Source organism: Malus sylvestris, chromosome 5 (genome assembly GCF_916048215.2).
Source record: "Malus sylvestris chromosome 5, drMalSylv7.2, whole genome shotgun sequence".
NCBI lineage: Eukaryota > Viridiplantae > Streptophyta > Magnoliopsida > Rosales > Rosaceae > Malus > Malus sylvestris.
The window spans coordinates 46,168,176-46,189,881 of record NC_062264.1 but is presented as its reverse complement, the minus strand read 5'-3'; the positions used below and the strand labels follow the sequence as shown (position 1 = coordinate 46,189,881).

The following is a 21,706-nucleotide window of genomic DNA, read 5'->3' as shown; positions in this document are numbered from 1 at the left end:
ATTCATTGGAAGGGATTTAATAGGCAGTTGCTTTGGAGGGCCTTCCCACACTGGAAGTGCTCTTATAGCGACACATGTGTTGCACACTTGGTGAAAAGAGTATACAATTGGATACTAATAAACTAAGCAAAGGTCGATGCTATGGATAAAGCACATATAGCTAAGAAACAATAAGTTAGTAACCTTAACTCTTCGATCCTTTATGCTTTTTATCCAACATTCTTTGTCCAAAAAAAAAGAAAGAAACAAAAGCAAAGGTAGATGTTAGTACGGATAAAGCAGATCCACTAGAAGATGGTAACCTTAATGTTCGATCATTTTAAGCTTTATTATTTTAAACGATACAGCAAAGACACTGCTTAATCTGTTGCAGACATTCTCCAGCCGACACCCTTTCAAAGGACATGAAATGTAATTTTCTACAAAAACGGAATATTTCTTGAGAAATAACGAAAATCCTGTTCTTAGGGGCGTTATGTCACATCCCGGCCCGGGGCGGATCAATTCTCGGACCCGCTCCACTACCATAGCACGATATTGTTCGTTTTGAGCCCCGACCACGCCCTCACAGTTTTGTTTCTGGGAACTCACGAGCAACTTCCCAGTGGGTCACCCATCATCGGAGTGCTCTGGCCACCTTCTCGCTTAACTTCGGAATTCCGACGGAACCCGAAGTCAGTGAGCTCCCAAAAGGCCTCGTGCTAGGTAGGGATGAGAATATACATATAAGGATCACTCCCCTAGGCGATGTGGGATCTTACACGTTACCTTCATATAGACGGTACAAATAATGATACAAGTAGATAATAAGTGTAGTACTACAAGACTTAGATAAATAATGTGCTGCAATTGTTGAAAATTAATACAGTAAAAATAATAGACCTAGAATTAGCAAAGTTGACTAGTCTACACTCACGTTCGAATCTCATATTCTGTCGTTTCGATTGGATTAAAACTTCTCTTGAATTAGAAAAAAATAATATATAAACATATATACATACATACATATACACACATACATTCTTTAAGGGAAGGGATTCTCATTTCTTTTTTTAACATTGGATTAGTTGTGGGGTCCACGCCACATTGAACTTCAATGATTTGAACTATCTATTTTTTAAGTTGCACCTCATAGATCATCTTTGCCAAATATTGGCAAAATCGGAAATATTCGAGGCATCTAATTGAGTTTAAAGAAATTGACAAACACTATGTTCTAAGATATATTGAAATTTCATCGTGACAATTAACTGAGATAGTGGTTTTTCGATGAATTGAATTTTTACATAGATGATCTATGAATCAAGACTTGCAAAATAAACAATTCAAATCGTTGAAGTTCTATGTGGAAATGAGTCTACAACTAATCCCTTTATTTGAAAAAAGTGGAAATCAATTCTTTTAAAGGCCTAATACACACACACATGTGTCGCACGATTGGTGAACAAAATCTACAATAGACACACACATACATGTGTTGCACGCTTGGTAAACAGAATCTACAATAGGAAACTAATAAACTCAGCAAAGGTGGATGCTTGTACGGATAAAGCACATCCAAGTTCCAACCAAAAAATAGGGATCCCTTCCTTGAAATGCCTTATAATATAAATATATAGACATGTACTGCACACTTGGTGAACAGAAACTACAATAGGAAACTAATAAACTAAGCAAAGGTAGATGCTTGTGCGGATAAAGCACATCCAACCAAAAAAATAGGATCCCTTCCTTGAAATGCTTGATAATATACCTATATAAACATGTGTTGCACACTTGGTGCACGGAATCTATAATAGGAAACTAATAAACTAAGCAAGGGTAAATGCTTGTACCGATAAAGCACATCTAGTAAAAAAAAAAATTAGGAATCCCTTCTCTTAAAATACCTGATAATATACATATATAGACATGTGTTGCACGTGGATTGTCTGTCTTTCTCATCTCATACCCTTTACTTCCTTTCTTATTTTTATGGTCACAGTTAAGCCACATCAACATTTTATATTGATCTTTTTTATAGAAATATAAGAAAAAAAGTAATGGAAATGTAAAATATTGACGTGACTTAACCGTGACCATATAAATAGGAGAGGATGGAAAGGGTATGGAATGGAGGGATGGCAGACAATCGAGGTCTGTGTTGCACACTTGGTGAACAAAATATACAGTAGGAAACTAATAAACTGGATTTGGATCCTCTCCTGAGCTTAAGGAGAGGATCCTCCTGACCAACACACTTAGGTCGTTGGATGAAAATCCAACGGTTATAATTATTATAACTTTAAAGGAACCTCTTTGTTTGTAGCCGTTAGATTTTCATCCAACGGTCCACATGTGTTGGTCAGGAGGATCCTCTCCATAAGCTCAGGAGAGGATCCAAATCCTAATAAACTAAGCAAAGGTAGATGCTTGTACAGATAAAGCACATCCAGCTATAAAATGGTAACCGTAAATATTCGATCATTTTAAGCTTTTATTATTTTAAACAGACTTTTTTAATTTATTAAGCAAAGCGTAACAGTAGAAGCAGCAGCAGCAGCTAGACTATAAATCGAACCGAAAACCGCCACGTTAAACTCGACAAGCTAGCTAGTATTCAGATGGCATCCCGGAGAACGCACACTGTTTACAACGATGTGAACAGTCCATTTGAAGAAATTAAAAAAAAGAAAAAAATTGAAGAAATTGAAGAAACTAACAAAATTAAAAAAATTGATGGAATTGAAGAAATTGAAGAGTTGAAAATACCCTATCAAGATGCCAAAAAGGGTAACTGGACAGGCGTGGTGCACTACTACGAGAAGAAGAAAGGGGCTAAATTGGACCGGCCAATGAACCTGGACGGGGACAATGTACTTCACCTTGCGGGTTCTTCTTGCAGCAAATCACAATGCAAAGGAGTCCTCCAAAATTTGATTGATTTATGCAGCGATTCAACCACCATGGCCAAGAGTTTGAGGGCTCCGAATATAGACGGAAACAATGCTCTTCACCAGGTGAGTGTGTCCGGCAGTGTGGAAGCAGCTAAGTTCTTGGTGAAGAAGTTCAACGATCCTGTGGTTCGTACTGATGAAGAGAATAATGATGCACTGGAGCTGCTATGGACTCGGAACCATTTAGGAGAAACTCCGCTCTACAGAGCGGCTACTCTCGGTCACACTGACTTGGTCAAATTTTACTTGGAAACACTGATGCTGAAATGCAAGGAGAAGTATCAGGGAATGTCTTGGGAAATGTATCGGCAAGACTGTTGGCCGCAGCTCATTAGGCCTGACGGAATGTCCGTTCTTCGTATGGCTGTCGTCGGCCAACATTTTGGTCTCTCTCTCCCTTAAAAATGCATACACTGATTAACAACACTTTATATATATATATATATATTTATGCAGAGTTGCAGACTAATAACTTTTGTTCTATTGTCTTCCACAATGCAGAGACTGCTCATTGGTTGCTAAAGTTCTACCCTTTTCTAGGACAAATGAAAGACGAAAATGGATTGACAAGCCTTCAATTGTTAGCCCAAATGCCAACTGCCTCTGAGCCACATTGTCAACAAAGCCAATGGAAGATGCTCATTTATCATTGTACGTATCATTACTCTAGTGTACACGTGTATGTTTGTGCGTGAGCGTTTCCTTTTGAAGCATTAATCTCATACTTAATTGTTGTTATATATCCAGGCCTTCGTGTTAGAGAAGATGACGTGGAGAGCGGCATGGATAGCACCCATCTCCGTCAATCCATGGATAGCACCCATCATCAGGATGACGTGGAGAGCGGCACGGATACCAACCATCCCCGTCAATCCATCTTTCGGAAGAAACTTGCAGGTAATCAAATTTGGAAGAGGATCCACTCCTGATCTCAAAATGGGGATCCTCCTGATCGGGTCATACGGGCTGTTCAAATTTAATCCAACGGTTATAATTATTATAACTTTTAGAAGAGCCTCCTGTTTGGAACCGTTGGATTAAATTTGAACGGCCCGGATAATCCGGTCAGGAGGATCTCCATCCTGAGCTCAGGAGTGGATCCTCTTCCATCAAATTTGTCATCTAATTAATTGATCAAATAATTAAACTTAAACGGCTACCTAGATAGGACTTGGATTGTCTGCCCTCCTAGTTGTGGTGCCCTTCCATGCCCTCCTATTTTGTGCGGTCACGGTTAAGCCACGTCAATATTTTATATTTTTATTATTTTTTGTCTTATTATCTTATTAAAAAATTAATATAAAATATTGACGTGGTTTAACCGTGACCGCACAAAATAGGAGGGCATGGAAGGGCACCATAACTAAGAGGGCGGACAATCCAAGTCCACCTAGATAAAGCGTTTCTTCAATTGGGTTTTTTCAAACGACATTTTGAATTTGGTCTATAACTATCAATATTTTTTGACTAAAATCTTATTGGTTTTCAAATTTTGATCGAAATCTCTGAAATTAATGTGATAATATAGTTCTATGTAGGTTATTATATTTTTTTAATTAAAAATTGAATCTATAGTTGTTTGTATTAATGAGATTTTAAATAATAAAAAATCCATAATTTGTGGATCAAAATATAAATTATACTCTCCAATATATTTTGTGTGTGTGTGTATAAATATGTATATAAACATGAGTACTTTCTTCAAAACCACACAAAAAATAATAGATATTAGACTTCATAACATTAGTAAATTTCTTTGATTAAACTTGACATGGATACATTCTCAAATCAAGAAAAAGAATGTACCCATATAAGTTTAAAAATTGATTAGAAAAAAAATTGAATAGATTTTATATTAGAAAAAAAAAGGGTACATTTTACTATAACAAATTGATATATTTAATAATGGATACATTTTAAGATTAAAAAAAATTATAAAATTACATGAATGGGTACATATAAGATTAAAAAATTGGAAAAATTTTTATAAAAAATTAAAGTGTACAAACTTATTCTAATTTTTTTTTATTTTGGAAATGATTTGAATTGAAAATTAGTTAGGAGTTTAATAAAGGTGTGAGTATTAAAATCCTAAATCAATTATTAATTTTTATTTTAAAAATTATGTAACTTATATGTAAATTCATTATTGTATTAATGTTAGATTCAATCAGAGAACATTAGTAACTAAGGACCGGATACTAATTTTTCCTTTTTTCAATGTTCCTAACGAAGTCGCACGCATAAAATGTTTGGCAGTTGTTATGAAGGCTTATTATTCATTATGGGACTCCCTTGCTAAAGGTTTGTTTACTTTCTGCCTTTGCCTCAAACTGTTTTCATGAAGGCAAACTCTTGTTGTTGGAACTCTAAAAAATAAACATTATTTACTCATTTCTTATGATTTTACATGAGAAGATGAAGAGTGCAGATAACATCTCTCTATAACATGTTAGTTAATGCATACATATGTTTGATCATGTGATGAATAGAATCAGAAGTCCACGACGGCATAATCTACAGAATATGGAAGGACAAGAAAAATAAAAAATCACTAACGAAACTCATCAAATTGCTCGTCAACTCGGACCATACTTGGTTGATTACTGACAATCAAGAAAACAAGAGGACCATTTCTCTGGGGCCATTTAAAGATGGTGATGACGGAGGCGAAAAAGGAACCCAATCGAACAAGACAATTGATAGTGATGGAGGTGATAAACAAAAGGACGCAACCAAATTGAAAAAGGAGGCGAGGAAGGAAGTTTACAAGTCTACCCCATTGCTTGACAAGATAATTGATAGTGATGGAGGTGATGAACAAAAGGAAGCAAACAAATTGAAAAATATCACAGGAAATGTACCCATTGTGCAGGAGATACTAGAGCAGCATCCTCAAGCAGTCAAGTATGTTAACGAAGAGGGAGTGGCTTGGTTGCTTGTGCTAGCAAATGCTGATGGAGGTGATAAACAAAAGGAAGCAACCAAATTGAAAAAGGAGGCGAGGAAGGAAGTTTACACGTCTACCCCATTGCTTATAGCATCTGTCACAGGAAATGTACACATTGTGAAGGAGATACTTGAGCAGCATCCTCAAGCAGTCGAGCATGTTAACGAAAAGGAACACAACATTTTGCACCTGGCCATTAAGAACCGTCAGGAAAAGATCTTTGATCTCATCAAAAGCAACCTAACTGTGATGTCGAAGCTGAGTAAGAGGATAGACAGCAATGGAAACACCATATTGCACCAGGCTGCAGATAGGAGCTACTACTCTGTATCATTGTCTAACAAATTAATAGGCCCTGCCATGCAATTACAAGATGAGCTACGCTGGTTCCAGGTAATGTTTTCTTGCTAGACTTATGTTGTTACAAAAATATTTATATAACCAATTAAGTCAATCTAAGAGGTCGCACTTGGTGCGATGGCAAGTGCCTTCGCCCATTAGTGGTAGGTCTCGGGTTCGAGACTTGGGAGCAGCCTCTCCATAAATTGGGGTAAGGCTAGCCGACATTCACATCTCCCAGACCCTGCGTAAAGCGGGAGCCTTGTGCACTGGGTACGACCTTTTTTAACCAATTAAGTCAATCTATCATTTAAGACACTTATACTGTCAGGCAAATACTTATGTTACTAATTAAGTTTGTTCACTTGGTAAAAGACTTCTGTTGTCAGACAAATACTTCTGTTACAAAATCTTTATATATGTGGACATTATTAATGTGTGTACGTGTGTTTGTGTCAGCGTGTAAAAGAGATCGTACCGCCTCATTACATCATTCACCACAACAAGAAGGATAAGACAGCGGAGGAGCTGTTCAACGATTGGCATGACCAACTTCTGGAGGAAGCACAAAAATGGGTAAAAGAAACGGCTCAGTCATGCTCAACGGTGGCGGTGCTAGTGGCTACTGTAGTCTTTGCAGCTGCCTACACCATTCCTGGGGGTACTAATGACCAAAATGGCCTTCCTCTTTTCCAGAACGATCCTCTCTTTATGCTCTTCACTAGCATGGATGTTGTGGCCATCGCCAGCTCATTATCTTCTGTGGCATTCTTTCTCTCGGTCCTCTCCTCCCCTCTCGAGTATCCACTTTTCGTTAGCAGCATTCCTAACAAGGTCATGGCAGGATTCATCTTTCTCTTCATCTCCATGGCAACAACTATGCTCGCCTTTGCTGCCACCATTTTGTTGTTGATTCGCGTCGAGAAGAAATGGACCAAGTCTTTACTTTACCCTATTGCCTTTTTCCCAGTCCCTCTATTCGGCCTGCTTCAGTTTCCTATGTACCAATCCTTTCGAGTCATGTTTCATGAAGTTAATGCCTGGTTTTTCAAACCCGTACTCTACTTTCTTAGCCTTAGGAGATCACTATGGTGCAAGAATAAGAAGCATGAATAACATCAACTTTTCATCATAGTACAAGATATGGTGCAGATTCATAATCTTGCAACATAAGTATTTATTTGTTGTTATCATTTGAATATTTCGGATTTTTTCATATTTTCTCCCCTATTTTCACAATGTTATTGTCTCTTCATTTACAAGTATGGGCAGTAAGTGAAAATAAAGGCTTGTCAGAAATTGTATTTTAAAGATTATGTCTCTTGCATGCTTTTATGATCTGTAATCATCATTTGTGTTTATATGTCATCCTTAAGCAAGTGGTGGATTTAATTTTTTCTTCAACTCGGGTTCAAATCCTATCCTCTCCTCTTTGTGTAAATTAAAGTAATAATATTACTTTGTCATAAACTTAAGAAATAAAAAATAAATCATATTTAAGTGTAATCAACTTGGTTAGACTAATCTGCTTCCCTTCTACACCAACACTCACATCCTCCTTCATGATAATTCAGCAGGGCCAACCTTGAGGGTAGTCTATGTAGGCGCCCGCCTAGGGCCCCCACTTTGGAGAGGCCCCCGAATTTTTATATATCCTATAGTTACGTATAAATAAGAAAAAGTAAGAGATATTATAATTCATTTGTTAGTGCAGTGGAAATTAAAGCTTCCTTTTTCTGTGGGGTGTTCAATACCTAGAGCTACCTGATGAGTCAATATTATCCTATATATTCTACCCTAATCTTAGTATTAACTAGCAAATACGCTCAGGCGTTGCTGCGGGAACCAACTATTTCAAGCGTAATAGGATGAATAAAACACATTGTCAACCAACAACGTACGATGATAAAACCATAAGACAAAATCGAAAGGTGACAGTGATCCAAGTCGTTCATTACTCAAATGTAAGGAATTATCAAACAATGATCAGTAGTTTTACATATTCCTAAAGCGAAGTGTTACCGACACTCAAAAAAGTTCATCATAAACTCCTCGATGTGCAATTTTGTTCTTATATTTTTATACAAAAGCTTAGAAATCTTGGACAACCAAAATGCAAATTGAAAAAAGACCCAGATCATGAAAACATAACAAATTACCTATATCAAAGAATGAAAGAAAACACATGAAATCAAATCAAAAACATAATATTGGACAAAACATGAAGAGGGTGAGAAAGGGAACTGACATGTATGAAGATATTTGCATCTGGTAGTGGCCTCGCTTGTAGCAGAGTTTCTTAATTGAAATCCAGAAAAAAATGCAAAATTTAAGCAATGCAGAGGAAACCCAGATCCCACCCCATGTTTATCCTCGAAGGTTTTTTATAAATCAACCAACCATGAATTAGAGAAGCAGAGGATTGAGTAAGGGGAGGAGAGAGTTCCACTGCGAGAGAGAGTGTTTGAGCACGGTGGTGCTGTTGGAAACGACCCAAATGGACAAACCCAGACCTCCAGCCACGATCCCTACCCCTCCCTCAAATCCCTACGGCCCCCATGCTTTTCTCTGACTGTTCCCCCTCTCCCACTCATGAAATCGAGGATCTGCAGCAATGGCGATGAGATCCCCACTCCATCTCCCTCTCTCACTCTGTCTCCCTCTCTCCATCTCCCTTTCTCCATCTCCCTCTCCCTGTCTCTCTATCTCTATCTCTATGTCTATCGACATGACCACCCATCCCTGAAACCCTCATCGAGCGATCCCTACTCCTCCCTGCCCATTTCCCTCTCTCTCTATCACTATCTCAGAGGCGGCATGGCAGAATGGAAAATAATTTCACAAAAAGATGCACTACAAAGGCGGTACGAACGGAGTCACCATCTAAAATGCACCAATGCAGATAACACACATTTCACCAGAGTACATCTAACAAAATCACAAATCAATATAGGCATCTCTAAAGAATTGAAATAACCAAGAGATGGGTGAACCAAGCAAAGCAGTTTGATTTTCACTTGCATTCAATTCAGCTGACATCAACAGCCAATGTACAATCAAATGGATGAACTTAAAAGTTCCTATTCACAAAAGTTGTAATCTAAGAAAATATTGTCTGTTTGCATAAGAAAAGAAAAGAAAAGAAATCCAACAAATCCAGCATTGTTTCATAAATATAATATTTACGCAGTATAACTATTGCGACATGATTTTATGACACTACGACACATACTATAGGACCAACTTCATTTCTCACTCCTTTTAGACTAAGTGATAATTTTAAAATGAAGGCTTACAATTTATTGAACTAACAAATCTAAAGCCACCTATATATATATGCAGTTGAAATTCATATGGAACGTACCCAAGAGAGTATCTTGAGTTTCATGGTGGAAGCTGAACATACTTGGACACAAGGGCCTATCAATCAATCTACAAATGAGAACCTGCACAGAACCAGACAGATCAATTCCATCAACTATAGTACACAACAATGATCTCTCAAATAAAGCTAAAGCAAATATTTAAAAAATAAATAAATAAAGGGAGAATGTTGAGTACACAACAACCCATACCCATACCTCCCTTACCCGTTCCCTTTAACCCTCGCATAAAATCCTCCCATCTCTCTCTCACCGTTGTCCCATCTCTCTGTCTCTGCAAATCGCAGAAAACAAACCCTAAACCAAATCCCGCCTAAATCCTCCCACACTTCTCTCAGACACTCCCTATCTCTCTCTGCAATTCCTAAAACAAATCTCCTAAATCCTATCTCGGACACCCCCATCTCTCTACAAATCGCACAAACAAAACCCCGAACCTAATCCTTGAAATCCCACCCAAACCTAATCCCTGAAACCCTTTCTCTCGGACACCCCATACCACAGAAAATGCATCTGAACTTTAGTTTATAAAATCGCAGGCCGCCTACTCTCTTCCTACCTTTTAACAATTCACCAGTAAGATTATCCACTAAAAACTTATATTAGCAAATCCAATGACAAATGATGTGAAACTGAAGCTGTAATGAAAGCTTATATTAAGAAAGAATGAAAAGCCATCTTTCTACAACTTGAAGATAATGATTTCAAAACTAAAAAGGTCACCCGACAACGAAAAATGCATAGCCATCCAAATGGTAATTCTGATCAGTGGTGTCATTGTTCTGAAAGGTGATTCCATGAAACCTTTGAAAGTACCATTAATCAGAGATGTGTCTACTTTGGCAGGTCTGTTCATCAGTTTATTTGGGAAATCAAAATTGTAAACCCCCGAAATGTTGAACTGTTGGGCAAGCTTAAGGGGCATTGAAGGTGGTATATATGAAATACCATTGAGGGTAGTGCGCCACTTCCCATTTATAAGTTCTGCAGGTCTATCGAGGATAACATAGATATCTGTGACAGTGATTTCACCATATTTTAAAGATCTTTGTGGGTTTGGACGAGCAGCACCAGCAGAAACATTCCACCAGCAATTGTACAACCGTCACGGAGAAGATGTAACAATAGTCAGCCAGCATTTGAGAACTATATACCATCAAAGAAAAGACCAAAAAAAGGGTTATTAATGTATGAACTTCAAGGGAAAGAAACAAAATATCAGGCAGATGAAACTTTCCCTAGATATTAAATATCATTCAACCTTGTATGTAATATAAAACAAACGCTTATGAAAAAAGAATATTTTTGTCGGAGGTTAATGACTGACAACATTGATAATAGGGTAAGCAATTTCTGTACATATGAAGGTTATCACCATTGCCATTAAAATTTAGGGAGTAACTGAATGAGTGTTTGTTAGTAAACCGAAAAGAAACATAATCAACTACAACCTTATGGATCTTGCTTGATTCATTTGAGTAATATGTGTCGTAGTAATCATTAGGAGGATCAGGGAGAGGACCTGATGCAGGTCCTTGAGAATTGGAGTAGTGCAATGAATAATTTCCATAGAAAGTAACTAAAAAGACGGTCTAGCATCTAAGAACCAATGAATAATTGCCATATACGGATATGCATGCTATAAGAAACCATTCATATTCAGTTCCAGAGACAATCTCTCTTTTCTTGAGTCCCTTTTGAATGATATTTCTTGTGGCTTTGGATCGACAATAGTACTTATATACAAAAGATTACGAAACATTGTTTTACTTACAGACAATCTCTAGATACTCGATATGCAACTAAATCAGCAAACAGTCTTTACTTATTCAACATATCTACAGAACCAGATTGGATCAGATATCAGACATCCAATTGTCAAACATTATGTTCTCTCGCCAGATAAGACATTGGATTGCACACTAAGTAAATAAAGAGCCCAAATTGGAAAATACCCAACACCAATTAGACACAAATAATACAGACACTGATCAAATTAATTAGTGCACATATAAAGAGATAGAAAACATAGGGAAATATAGGGGAAAAACCAATCAGACACAAATAACACACACTGTGAAGAGATCGAAGACATAGGGAAAATATAGATGACCTTAGTTTACTTAGTGCACATCGCTAATGTTTCTTATAAAGATATAATAATTAAAGGCAACCTACAATTGAGCCTGATATCGGACTTAACTTGTTAAGTTATCTCGGTTTGTTTAATAATTGGGAAACATATCGTAACCTCCTTAAGGTCTCATCAGTGCATATATATTGGGAGATATGTGCATAAATATGGAGTAAAGAAGTGGTGCATTTATGGCCAGATTTTTATTCATTTGGTATTCAATTTTGTTGTCACTTATGAAACCAAAAGCCTTTCACACTGAAGGTCTCATCAGGGTTCTGATCATAAACCCCCCAAACAAACAAAATTGATAAATCTTTATCATTACCTTTAACAAAACAGATTACAGTGAAAAAAAAATGTTCCTGTTTAAAAAAAATTAAGCAGTTTCATATAATCTCCTAAGCACAAAATTATAGTTTAACAAAGGAAAATCCCAATCCAAAGCTCCAGCCTTTTAACCCAAAATGAAAACAAAAAGCATGGAACATATAATTCAGCTTTATTATTAGATTTTCTAAATCCTCACTTTAAATCCATTGCAAAGATATTACTACCAACGAAAAGCATGGAACATATAATTCAGCTTTAGTGGACTTTATGCAACTCAATATATAAAATTTAAGCAGTTTCAGAGTCTCCTAAGCATCTGCAAACTATTAACATTATCTCCCCAAGTTTCTTTCCCAATTTCATTGATAGCAATTTTATTGATAGTCTGCTAAGCATCTTCAAACCATTAACATTATACCAACTTAAGAGATAGCAATTACACATTCCACCATTATCATAGCTATGCATAGTCAAAGGATGCCACAATTATATAGCCAAATCTAGTCCCAACGTGCATGAATAAAATGTAACAACAGTGAAGAAACCCGCAAATTTCCAGTTAAAAACAAAATTAATACAACCTCTGCAAAAGATAATCAGATGATAAAAACTGAAATTCATAAGGCATTTATGTAAGAAGAGAAACTTCTGCAAAAAAAGAGCAGCGGAAAATTAAGAGTAGAATCCGTTAAAAAACCATATTTAAAGATAATGGTGTTAACATACATCAGAATTTCATGCTGCAGCGCTTTTGCACTCTTTATTGTTAACACCTAAAGCGGTGGCAATGTATTACTAAATACCATGCTCCCACATTTAAAGCTGTGAATTTTCATATGAGGCCAATGAATAATTTAGACAATTCTAAGCAATCAGACAGTTTACTTAAGTTAAAACAAATGATAGAAATGATCACAAATGTTAATTAGATTCTTCAAGCAAAAACAATTAGCTTCTCAAGTCATAAATAAATTCTTCCACTCACTATGATTATAATATTTTTTTTTCTTGAGAAAATTCACAACTTATAAATTAGGTTTTTAATCCCGAGGTTTTTTACTGTATAAATATGCATCACAAAACAATACTAAACACAATAGACTATGTTCTTATGCAATATAATTTCCCTTCAAGTTGATAATTCATATGTAATTTAGGAGAAAGATACAATTGTTACATAGTGGAAATCATAATAAGAGCAAAAAATTAGAAAAAGACTCATATGCCTCTAGGTATTTTTCCCTTTGAGACACAAATAATTGACTTTAGCAGGAAAACGATGTGATGGACTTCCAAAAAATAAAACCTCGTTGAGCTTACATTCTTGATTTTTTTTCATGATGACTTGCACGTTCAAAAGTAAGGTGTCTGGAAAACCTTAAAGAAGTTTTAAAGACAAAAAAATAAAAAACAAAACAAAAAGTTATGCCCTCCCATATCATATAATGAAGCAAACAAAAGAATGAATTCAAAACAGTAGGATTTAAAGAATTTAATTGAGAATGATTACACCTATAACCTTGATACACAAACAATCTAAGAACTAAGTTAACACCTGCAATCTCAAGAGGTCCTAATTTACTTTTAAATTCTACCTAGCATGCATACCACATTACACTTCATGTACGGCATAAAATAATAGAAAATATCAAAAATTGTCGAAAACAAACACTAATTTTTTTAGAGCTTTAACTGATACAAGTTAGAAACACCTCAATTCGCTTGCCTTCATTATTCACTTTATATCTTAAGGATAATTACTAAATAGTTTTAAATATTAAACATTCCGCAATCAAAAGGATTAAACACTTCAATCAGTACTAATAGTCATTTCAACCAAATTCATGATTGCAAGATCCTTAATATAGTATGTCTTGACAACAGATTCAATGATCATATCATCCTCGACCTGAAATGACACTAATTTCACAAAATCAAACTGCTTGATGTTTATAAAATGACATCAACCACATATATATCATCTTTTCTCAGTGCAGTATCTATCATATCATGTTTTCCACAATCATTTTGGTAAACAATCGTCGTACCCAGTGCACAAGGCTCCCGCTTTACGCAGGGTCTGGGAGAGGTGAATGTCGGCTAGCCTTACCCCCATTTATGGAGAGGCTGCTCCCAAGTCTCGAACCCGAGACCTACCGCTCATGGGCAAAGGCACTTGCCATCGCACCAAGTGTAAATTAAGGCTTACATAGTGGAGATTCATCTTCCTGCGATACCATCCGAGTATTATTGTGCTCCCACCTTCATATCTAGTGAAGCCAATAAGTAGGGGCTATAACGACAAAGATGAATTTTCTAAGAAAAATGAAAGCAATTTGTCATAAACATGACTCAACGCTTTATAAGGCAAAGAAATGAGATTAATTTATGGAAAAGAGACCAAGCTTTTAGCTTGAGGACAGTGGTGACATTATCTACCTCAATAGGTCTTTCCAGCTTTGCCCCAATCATGCATATAAAATCATCCAAATATATAAGACTTTCAATTTACATGCATCCCAAATTTGGGTTCCAACATCACAATAATTTTGGAATTCAGGTTCCAACATCCCAAAAATAATTAAACAAAAAGAGAGAGAGAGAGAGAGAGAGAGAGAGAGAGAGAGAGAGAGAGGGAGGAATAATTCATACCAAGGAAGAGAAAAAGCTGGAACGGATCGAGGTGTTTGGGGATTAAAGCGAATTGGTATCTGGGTCTGTTATTTTTTATTTAAGTTTTAGCAATTTGAGTGCACCATCCATTTGTGTTTATAGTAATTACCTGCACAAACCTCAATCACCTTACAATCTATCACTATTCATATATAGTTCATACAAAATAGCACATTGTGACCTCTCTTTGGCAAGCAACAGTTTTCCAAAGTGAAATCAACTATTACTATTGTTAATTATCAATCCGTTTGGCCAATTCATTGAATACACTAAACCAAAAATTTCACAATTCGTTGAATTTACATACAATTGGGAGAAGTACAAAAACAAAGACATCGGCCGAAAATTATCACCATAAGAATTCCACTGAAAACTCTAGAGACCAAAATCCTTGTTAACAGAATTTAATCACATTAAGAGACATACACTTTCGGTTCCAAAACAAATTTTCCTAAGCAAATTAAACACAGAAGAAAGGGGATAAAAGAATTATCCAGAAAATACAGGAAATGGTTCTATTTTTATAGGAACCAAATCACAGATAAATTAAATTAAATTAAAACATGGCAATTGAAAACCCCAACAAAGAAAAAAGAAAAAAGGAAACGAAATGATCATTGTTCTAAACAGGAAATCAAAATTGAAGAGAAATCCAACACAAGAAAACCAACAACTTCAAGAATTTTCACACACAAATTGTAGAAATAAATTAAACGAAAAAAAAAATTTAAGAGAGAGGGAGAAATAATGCATACCAAGGAAGAGCAAAAGCTGGAACCGACCATGCCATGGTATACACTGTATGGTATCTCAATTTTCAATACCAATTGCCTTTCTCAAATCCAAATGTCTCTCTCTAGTCCTCCCTCCCATCCCAAAGTCCTCTCACCAGCACAACACATGGTAACACGAAATCAATTTAGTCATGATTACTCAAATCCCAAGTTTGGTGAGTGACTATAAATTCTCGAGGCATCTAGTGACCAAGAGAACGACGCTCGCTCTTACCTTCAGAAATAGCCATGTTAGGTTATTGTCAAAATTATATCCACTTTTATCATATTTATAAAACTCTATATAAAAGATTATGAAACATTGTGTTATTTACATGCACCAACATGCAGGAAAATCATATGGCTTCATATTCCAAGAGAAAAATAAGTTAAGGAAAAACCTCAATGCCTAATCTTATTAATTATTAGGATGGTGGCTGCTCAGTACAGCATCTAATCGTCTCAAGGACCTCTTTGAAACCGTCGTGGAAACATGTACTTGGGAATCTGGACGACAGCCTAGAACAGTACTGTATCCCAAAGCCTGATATTCATAAAACATGTGTCAGCTTTGAAAAATCAAACTATTTCCTGAATCACCAGCTACCACAGTTTCCTGGAAACAAAGATCATTCAATCGTCACTATTATTAAATCTATTAGCAAGAACAAAGATTCTTAAACTTCCTATTTCCATATATGAATTTAAGAAGGAGAGAAAAACAGAGTTATGCATTAATGTACTAAATGGAAACTAAACAAAGTGTCATATTCAACTTTCACAATCATAAAAATTAAAAATTTGGTTCCACAATAGCCCCAAAGAGAAAAGATGAAATTGCTCACCTTGAGTTACAAAAGCCCCAAAAAAAACGAAAATCTAGGGTCCCCTAAAACCGAAAACAAAACTGAATTAAACATCCATATGCAGCCCAATTAAACACCCAAATGCAGGATCTGAGGGTACAAACAAAACCCCCAAAATCGCAAAAAAGAAATTTGAATAGAAAACCCATCAGCAAATCCAAAATCACAGAAAAGAAATTGAAACACCTATATTGAGAAAGCCGTAAAACTCACAGGAAACACTAGCTTTTCTGGGTACAAAATTTCTCTGAATCCTACAGTAAGCTATTATCAGCCAACATATCTTATATGTTAATCCATTACTTTGCTTTTCGGAAACAATCCCTTTTTCACAATCACCAACATCATTTTGGCCTTCAATAGGAATTGAGTGTGACCCTGGTCGAATCTCCTAAATCAAAATTTTAAAGTACAAAGATTCATCATTTATAGCATAATCAAACTATGACTTTATCCCGAGAAACCGAGGACACCTCCTTGTGTCTGGTTTCATGTGAACACCTCAACTTGTATCGCATCCAATTAAACTACTGCAACAACATGCTGACACAATGAACATGGAAATCCATATACTATTTGACACTACCAAATCGAGCAGTCTCTAAAGATCAAAAACGGACCCTCGAAAGCAGAAACCCTATCTCATATGCATTAAAACAATTAGCAAAAAGATTAAAAATGGGTTCTGAGTTCTCAATTCTCAACATTGCTAAAATAATCATATCGTTTCAATCTGAACGACTAAATCCAACCCACAATTCAAATTCCAAACTTTATATCAAATTAAGAAGAAAAAATCAATTTTTTGTGCTCACCAGTCCAGTTTTTGCTCGTGGAAGGAACCTCAAAAGTGGAACCAAATGCATCCCTTTGTACTTCCTCTTGTCATCGATCTAGCTGAGAGATATAGAGAGAGAAGAAACTGTAAATTTGGTGAAAATATGCAATCAGATAGTAAAAAAGAAAGATGCTTTAGCCTTTTAAGTAGCTGAAAGCTTACAATAATTGGGTGTCGACACCCACATTTATCAATTTATACATAAATTTGAATTTGAATCTTTCGAAGTTCATATCATGCGAAGCAAATGAAACCAAAACAAACAATCCAACTGAAAATTTGAAACTCAGACCAACCAAGACAAACAAATCAGTCAGGTAAAACTAACATCTCATTTCAATTTTTCAAATGTAAATTTCACCTTCATGTGTTTTAAAATCACAGAAGTTGTTAACTATGTCATCTGATAATCAATAAATTTTTATGAAAATATCACTTAAACTACAATACCTCTCTTCTCACAAAAGAGTGTTTGTTCTAAACTGCTTATACTCTTATAATCTGACAAAAATCTTAGTATTGCATCTCATTCATGGACACTACTGATATTCTATTGAGCTATATCAACGTGCGCAAACAAATCATAAAAAAGAAAACAAAATCAATCAGGGGGAAAAAAAAAAAAAACGAAACCAGCAAGCCTAAGGGGTTGTTCATTTATTTGATATCCATTATAATAGACCCAAAAACTGGAAAATATAGTTTAAATTTATAATCTAGTTTCTTTTCAATTCCTACCATTTCTCAGCAACCAAACAGTCCATAAACATTAAACTGAATTTCAAAATAATAAACCTTGCACAAACATTATATTCCAAATCATTTCAAGAAGAAATTACAAGAAAACAAAAGTCACAAAAATGACTAAAAAATAACCACACCCAGAAAAATTAAATGAATTATGAATAGCATATAGAAAGCAGCAAGGCTGCAAACATAATGGAAACCCTAAATTCAAGAAACGATGGCACAAATTAGTACGAATTAAAGCAAAAGGGAGATCAATCGAGATCTTACAAAGCCGAGAATCATGATCTGCTGAAGCCGAAGCCTGAATTGCACTCTCAGACAGGGGTGTTGATGTGAGGCGGGGCGGCGGGTCCTCTCTGAAAATCGAGATCGACCCGGTTCTGGGTTGCCCTAAACCGAGTAAAGGGGTTGAGATTGAGCCGGATTCCGGGACGGGACATGGAGGGGTGAGGAGCGAGGGTGATGACGCAGTGAGGGCTGAGAGTAAGAGGATGATTGGGAATGTGCCCGTTTTGGGCGCTTCAGATGGTGAGCCTTGAGAGAAGAGACGAAAATGAAAATGAAGGGGGGCTTTTGGCGGAATGGGGAGAAGAAGAGAAGCGAGCTTCCCTCCATAGTTGAGGTTTAGGCCCGTGGGAGAGGAGTTGTAGAGAGAAACTCTGTTAAGGATGCAATCGGAGCTTCGGGTTTCAGGAAGCAAACGGAAGACGAAGTGCATTTCCATCCCCCCACCCTTTCTACTATGGTCGACACGTGCGCGGCTGAAGGCTGAAGGGTGGCATTTTTGTAAATAACGCAAAATCCACCCCATGTCACTGTTCATTTGAATTGTGCCAATTGAAAACCTTAGTGTGCCAATTGAAAACCTTACTTTAGACTAAAGTAATTTATTTATTGGTTATTTTGTGAGATTTTGATTCTTTGAATTGTATTTTCAATGTAAAATATTCGACTTACTCTTGAGAAAAAAGTGATCAAACACATGAATTTTGAAGTGATTCTAGTTAAGAGGATGTTCGTGTGTCTCTCAACTTGTTTGCGCCAAAATTTCAAAATTTTTTACCAAGTGGTTTACTTATGCCAATGAAATAAGGGAACTTTAACGAAAAGCTCCCGGTACTGTTCACTTTAACGAAAAACCACATTTTTACACTAAAAAGTCAATTCTGGTACTATTCACTTTACCTTTTATTTTGTCCTTATCATTAAAACTCAAAGTTTTCAAAATCTTTTCATTAGTTTTCCTATGAAATAAATGACCAATGCACAGTGTTGTCAAATTGACGTTTTGGGTTTAGTAGGGCTTTTCGGTGTCCATTATGATGTCTTTTGGGTTCGTGGTCTTTTATAGTTATGTATGGGACATCTCAAGCTTTAATTTAAGTTGTTTTGGGTATGTTGAAATGTAGGATTCTTTGTGGCTTGGCAGATTTTCCAAAGTTAAAATAGGAATATATTTCCTAGTTATCTTATTATATTTTGTTTCCTAGTTTTTAGAAGACATTTTATAGGAAAGATTATTTTGTAGTTGTATAAATAAGGCTATTTAGCCATTAGGGTTATATAAAAACACGCATCAATTAGGATAACTTGAGTAGGCTTTGACAATTTATATTTTTCTTTCAAGGTGTTTACTATACCTTTCTATTTCAATAAAATTCATTTTGTGTTATGATTGTTGAATATGTTGTCTTTATTTAATTGCTTATAATATTATTCATGCATACTTTAAATTATTAATCACTGTGTTTAAACAGTCTCTATCTCTTAATGTTTAGCTGTCATTAAAATGTTTAGATAAGTAATCGTATGCAATTCGGTCGGAATATCACCGAAGGATTGAGTATTGCTTCTTGTAGTTAATAATTCTAATTTCATCTAAGGTGAATATCATGCTCTTAGGGGTTGCATGGTTTTTCAAGTGTGTTCACATAACTTAATGAGTCTTGCATGTTTACATTTGATCTGAATATCACATATGGATTGCATGTTAGATATACGTTATTGCTTGAATATCACAAGGGGAATATGCATAAGGAAAACCTAACCTTCAAAGTTGAATGTGTAATTCATAAGTAATTGATAAAATTATATAAGATTGTTAAGGTGATGACAGAACTCTAGTGCAATTTTATTATTGTTGTTATCTCAAAACGTTTCCTTCAAATTGATTTTCTTTAAATTGTTTTCTAGTTGATTTCTTAAATTGTTTTTATTTAAAATTCATTTTTAATATTTAAAGTTCCAAAATCAATCTTTTCCAAACTTTGTTTTAAATAGTTAATTAAGAATTAGTTTAAATACAAATTATTCATTCAATTCCTATGAGAACGACCTTGCATGAGCATTCTTACTACAACTACCTCGTTTTCTTGCAAATATTTTTAAGTGTTTTTATCCCTAGTTTTGTAACGTGATAAAAATTCCATCAAGAAATTGGAGCAGTTGCCAATGATTGTTTCAATTAATTTGTATTTATCGTATTCTTATTTAATTATTTTGTACATAACTTTTCATTTACTTGATTTTATTTTATTTTTTAGTTTACAACTTGTTGATTTTGAGAGCAGTGAAAGATGGGATTTGTATGTTCTCCTGGATTCAATATACAACCAGGAGGATCGCATTTATAGGTGAAACCTGTAGAATGGGGTTTTTATGAATTCAAACTTACAATTTGTGCACTTTGTTCTTTGAAGATACATCATATTTTGCAATGTCCCGAAAGGGAATATTTTCCTGAGTTTGTTTAAAAGCATTTCAATATGAGAATCAACTCAAAAAGGCATTGGAACAATCCTTATTCAAGGTTCTACACTCCAAGTTTGAAAAAGCATTTTAAGTAATCTTTTGAGCAGCCTAATGTGCCACAACAGCTTTCGGTGGAGGACAACTTTGTAATTTTTTGGAATCAACCGAGTTGTAAATAACCAATCAAGGATTTCAGCTTCAAGCATTAAACTGTGGGAAAAACTATGATGATAAAAAAAGAAGATTGGTGCAGGAACTGAGAAACAATTAGCAAGCTATTCATGCCCAAGGGAGGAAACAATACATGATGATCCTGAAATCCTCCCATAACTTTTGGCCACCCAAGTTTATACGCCACCATAACCTATTCCAAAAAGGTTGCAGGAATGCAAGGAAACTAACGCGTTGGAAGGGGTTGTTCTTGTAAAGTCAGAGTTTGATACATCACATGATCAACTCTTTAACAATCTGACAGATTTGGATACAGGGCAGATAACTACCAACAAAAAAGTTATGGTTGCTAAATTAGACATGGCAACAACACAACCTATCAAACTTGAGGAAATCCATGTGGAGTCCTACAAGAAGGTTAAAATCTACAAGGGAAAGAAGAGGCAGACTATTGATAGCCAAATTCTTCGTCAAGAAATTCGGCCAGTGAAGAAATTGTGGATATTAAATACAAGATTAAAGTCAGTTCAAGAGAGACACAAGTCATGTTGGAAGGGACCTCATTTTATTTCAAAGACTCATTCTCGTAGAAGGGTAGACATGAAAAATTCAGCCACTAAATTTAAATGCACAGTTCAAGTCACGATGTACCTACTGCCGCCCTATAATGCTTTTAAGGAGTGGTTAATTCTAAATGTACAAGTAACATGATCACCAGACTCATTTCAATCCGTCTAGCTATAGACGTTAACTAAAGCACTAATCGGGAGGCAACCCAATTTTTCTAACCCTTTTATTTTCATTTAATT

The 21,706-nt window shown here is 35.6% G+C and overlaps 1 protein-coding gene and 1 long non-coding RNA gene across 7 annotated transcripts; one reads left to right on the top strand and one right to left on the bottom strand.

The window, feature by feature from the left end:
* Window positions 1-2,567: 2,567 nt before the first annotated feature.
* LOC126623941 (uncharacterized) lies at window positions 2,568-7,629 on the top strand. The gene is made up of 6 exons (XM_050292916.1): window positions 2,568-3,321; window positions 3,438-3,587; window positions 3,684-3,833; window positions 5,172-5,240; window positions 5,429-6,279; window positions 6,685-7,629. The coding sequence occupies exons 1-6, from the start codon at window positions 2,604-2,606 to the stop codon at window positions 7,339-7,341; spliced, it is 2,595 nt and encodes an 864-aa protein (XP_050148873.1). The 5' UTR covers window positions 2,568-2,603; the 3' UTR covers window positions 7,342-7,629.
* LOC126623992 (uncharacterized) lies at window positions 6,105-18,719 on the bottom strand. 6 transcript variants are annotated; one of them, XR_007623951.1, is made up of 7 exons: window positions 18,243-18,711; window positions 17,203-17,284; window positions 15,923-16,065; window positions 15,504-15,756; window positions 14,728-14,857; window positions 9,590-10,754; window positions 6,105-6,241 (listed from the first exon to the last, which is right to left on the bottom strand). It is a non-coding gene; the product is annotated as an uncharacterized LOC126623992 (long non-coding RNA). The 6 variants fall into 6 exon arrangements; XR_007623948.1 differs by lacking the exon at window positions 6,105-6,241 and adding an exon at window positions 7,078-7,222 and having other exon boundaries at window positions 8,474-10,754; window positions 15,923-16,137; window positions 18,243-18,719; XR_007623947.1 differs by lacking the exon at window positions 6,105-6,241 and adding an exon at window positions 7,078-7,222 and having other exon boundaries at window positions 8,474-10,754; window positions 18,243-18,718.
* Window positions 18,720-21,706: the final 2,987 nt, after the last annotated feature.

Coding starts and splice junctions, on each gene's coding strand:
- LOC126623941 (XM_050292916.1), top strand. CDS start 2,604: ATGGCATCCCGGAGAACGCACACTGTTTACAACGATGTGAACAGTCCA. Junction 3,834..5,171: donor CTTTCGGAAGAAACTTGCAG/GTAATCAAATTT, acceptor TTCCTAACGAAG/TCGCACGCATAAAATGTTTG. Junction 6,280..6,684: donor ATGAGCTACGCTGGTTCCAG/GTAATGTTTTCT, acceptor TGTTTGTGTCAG/CGTGTAAAAGAGATCGTACC.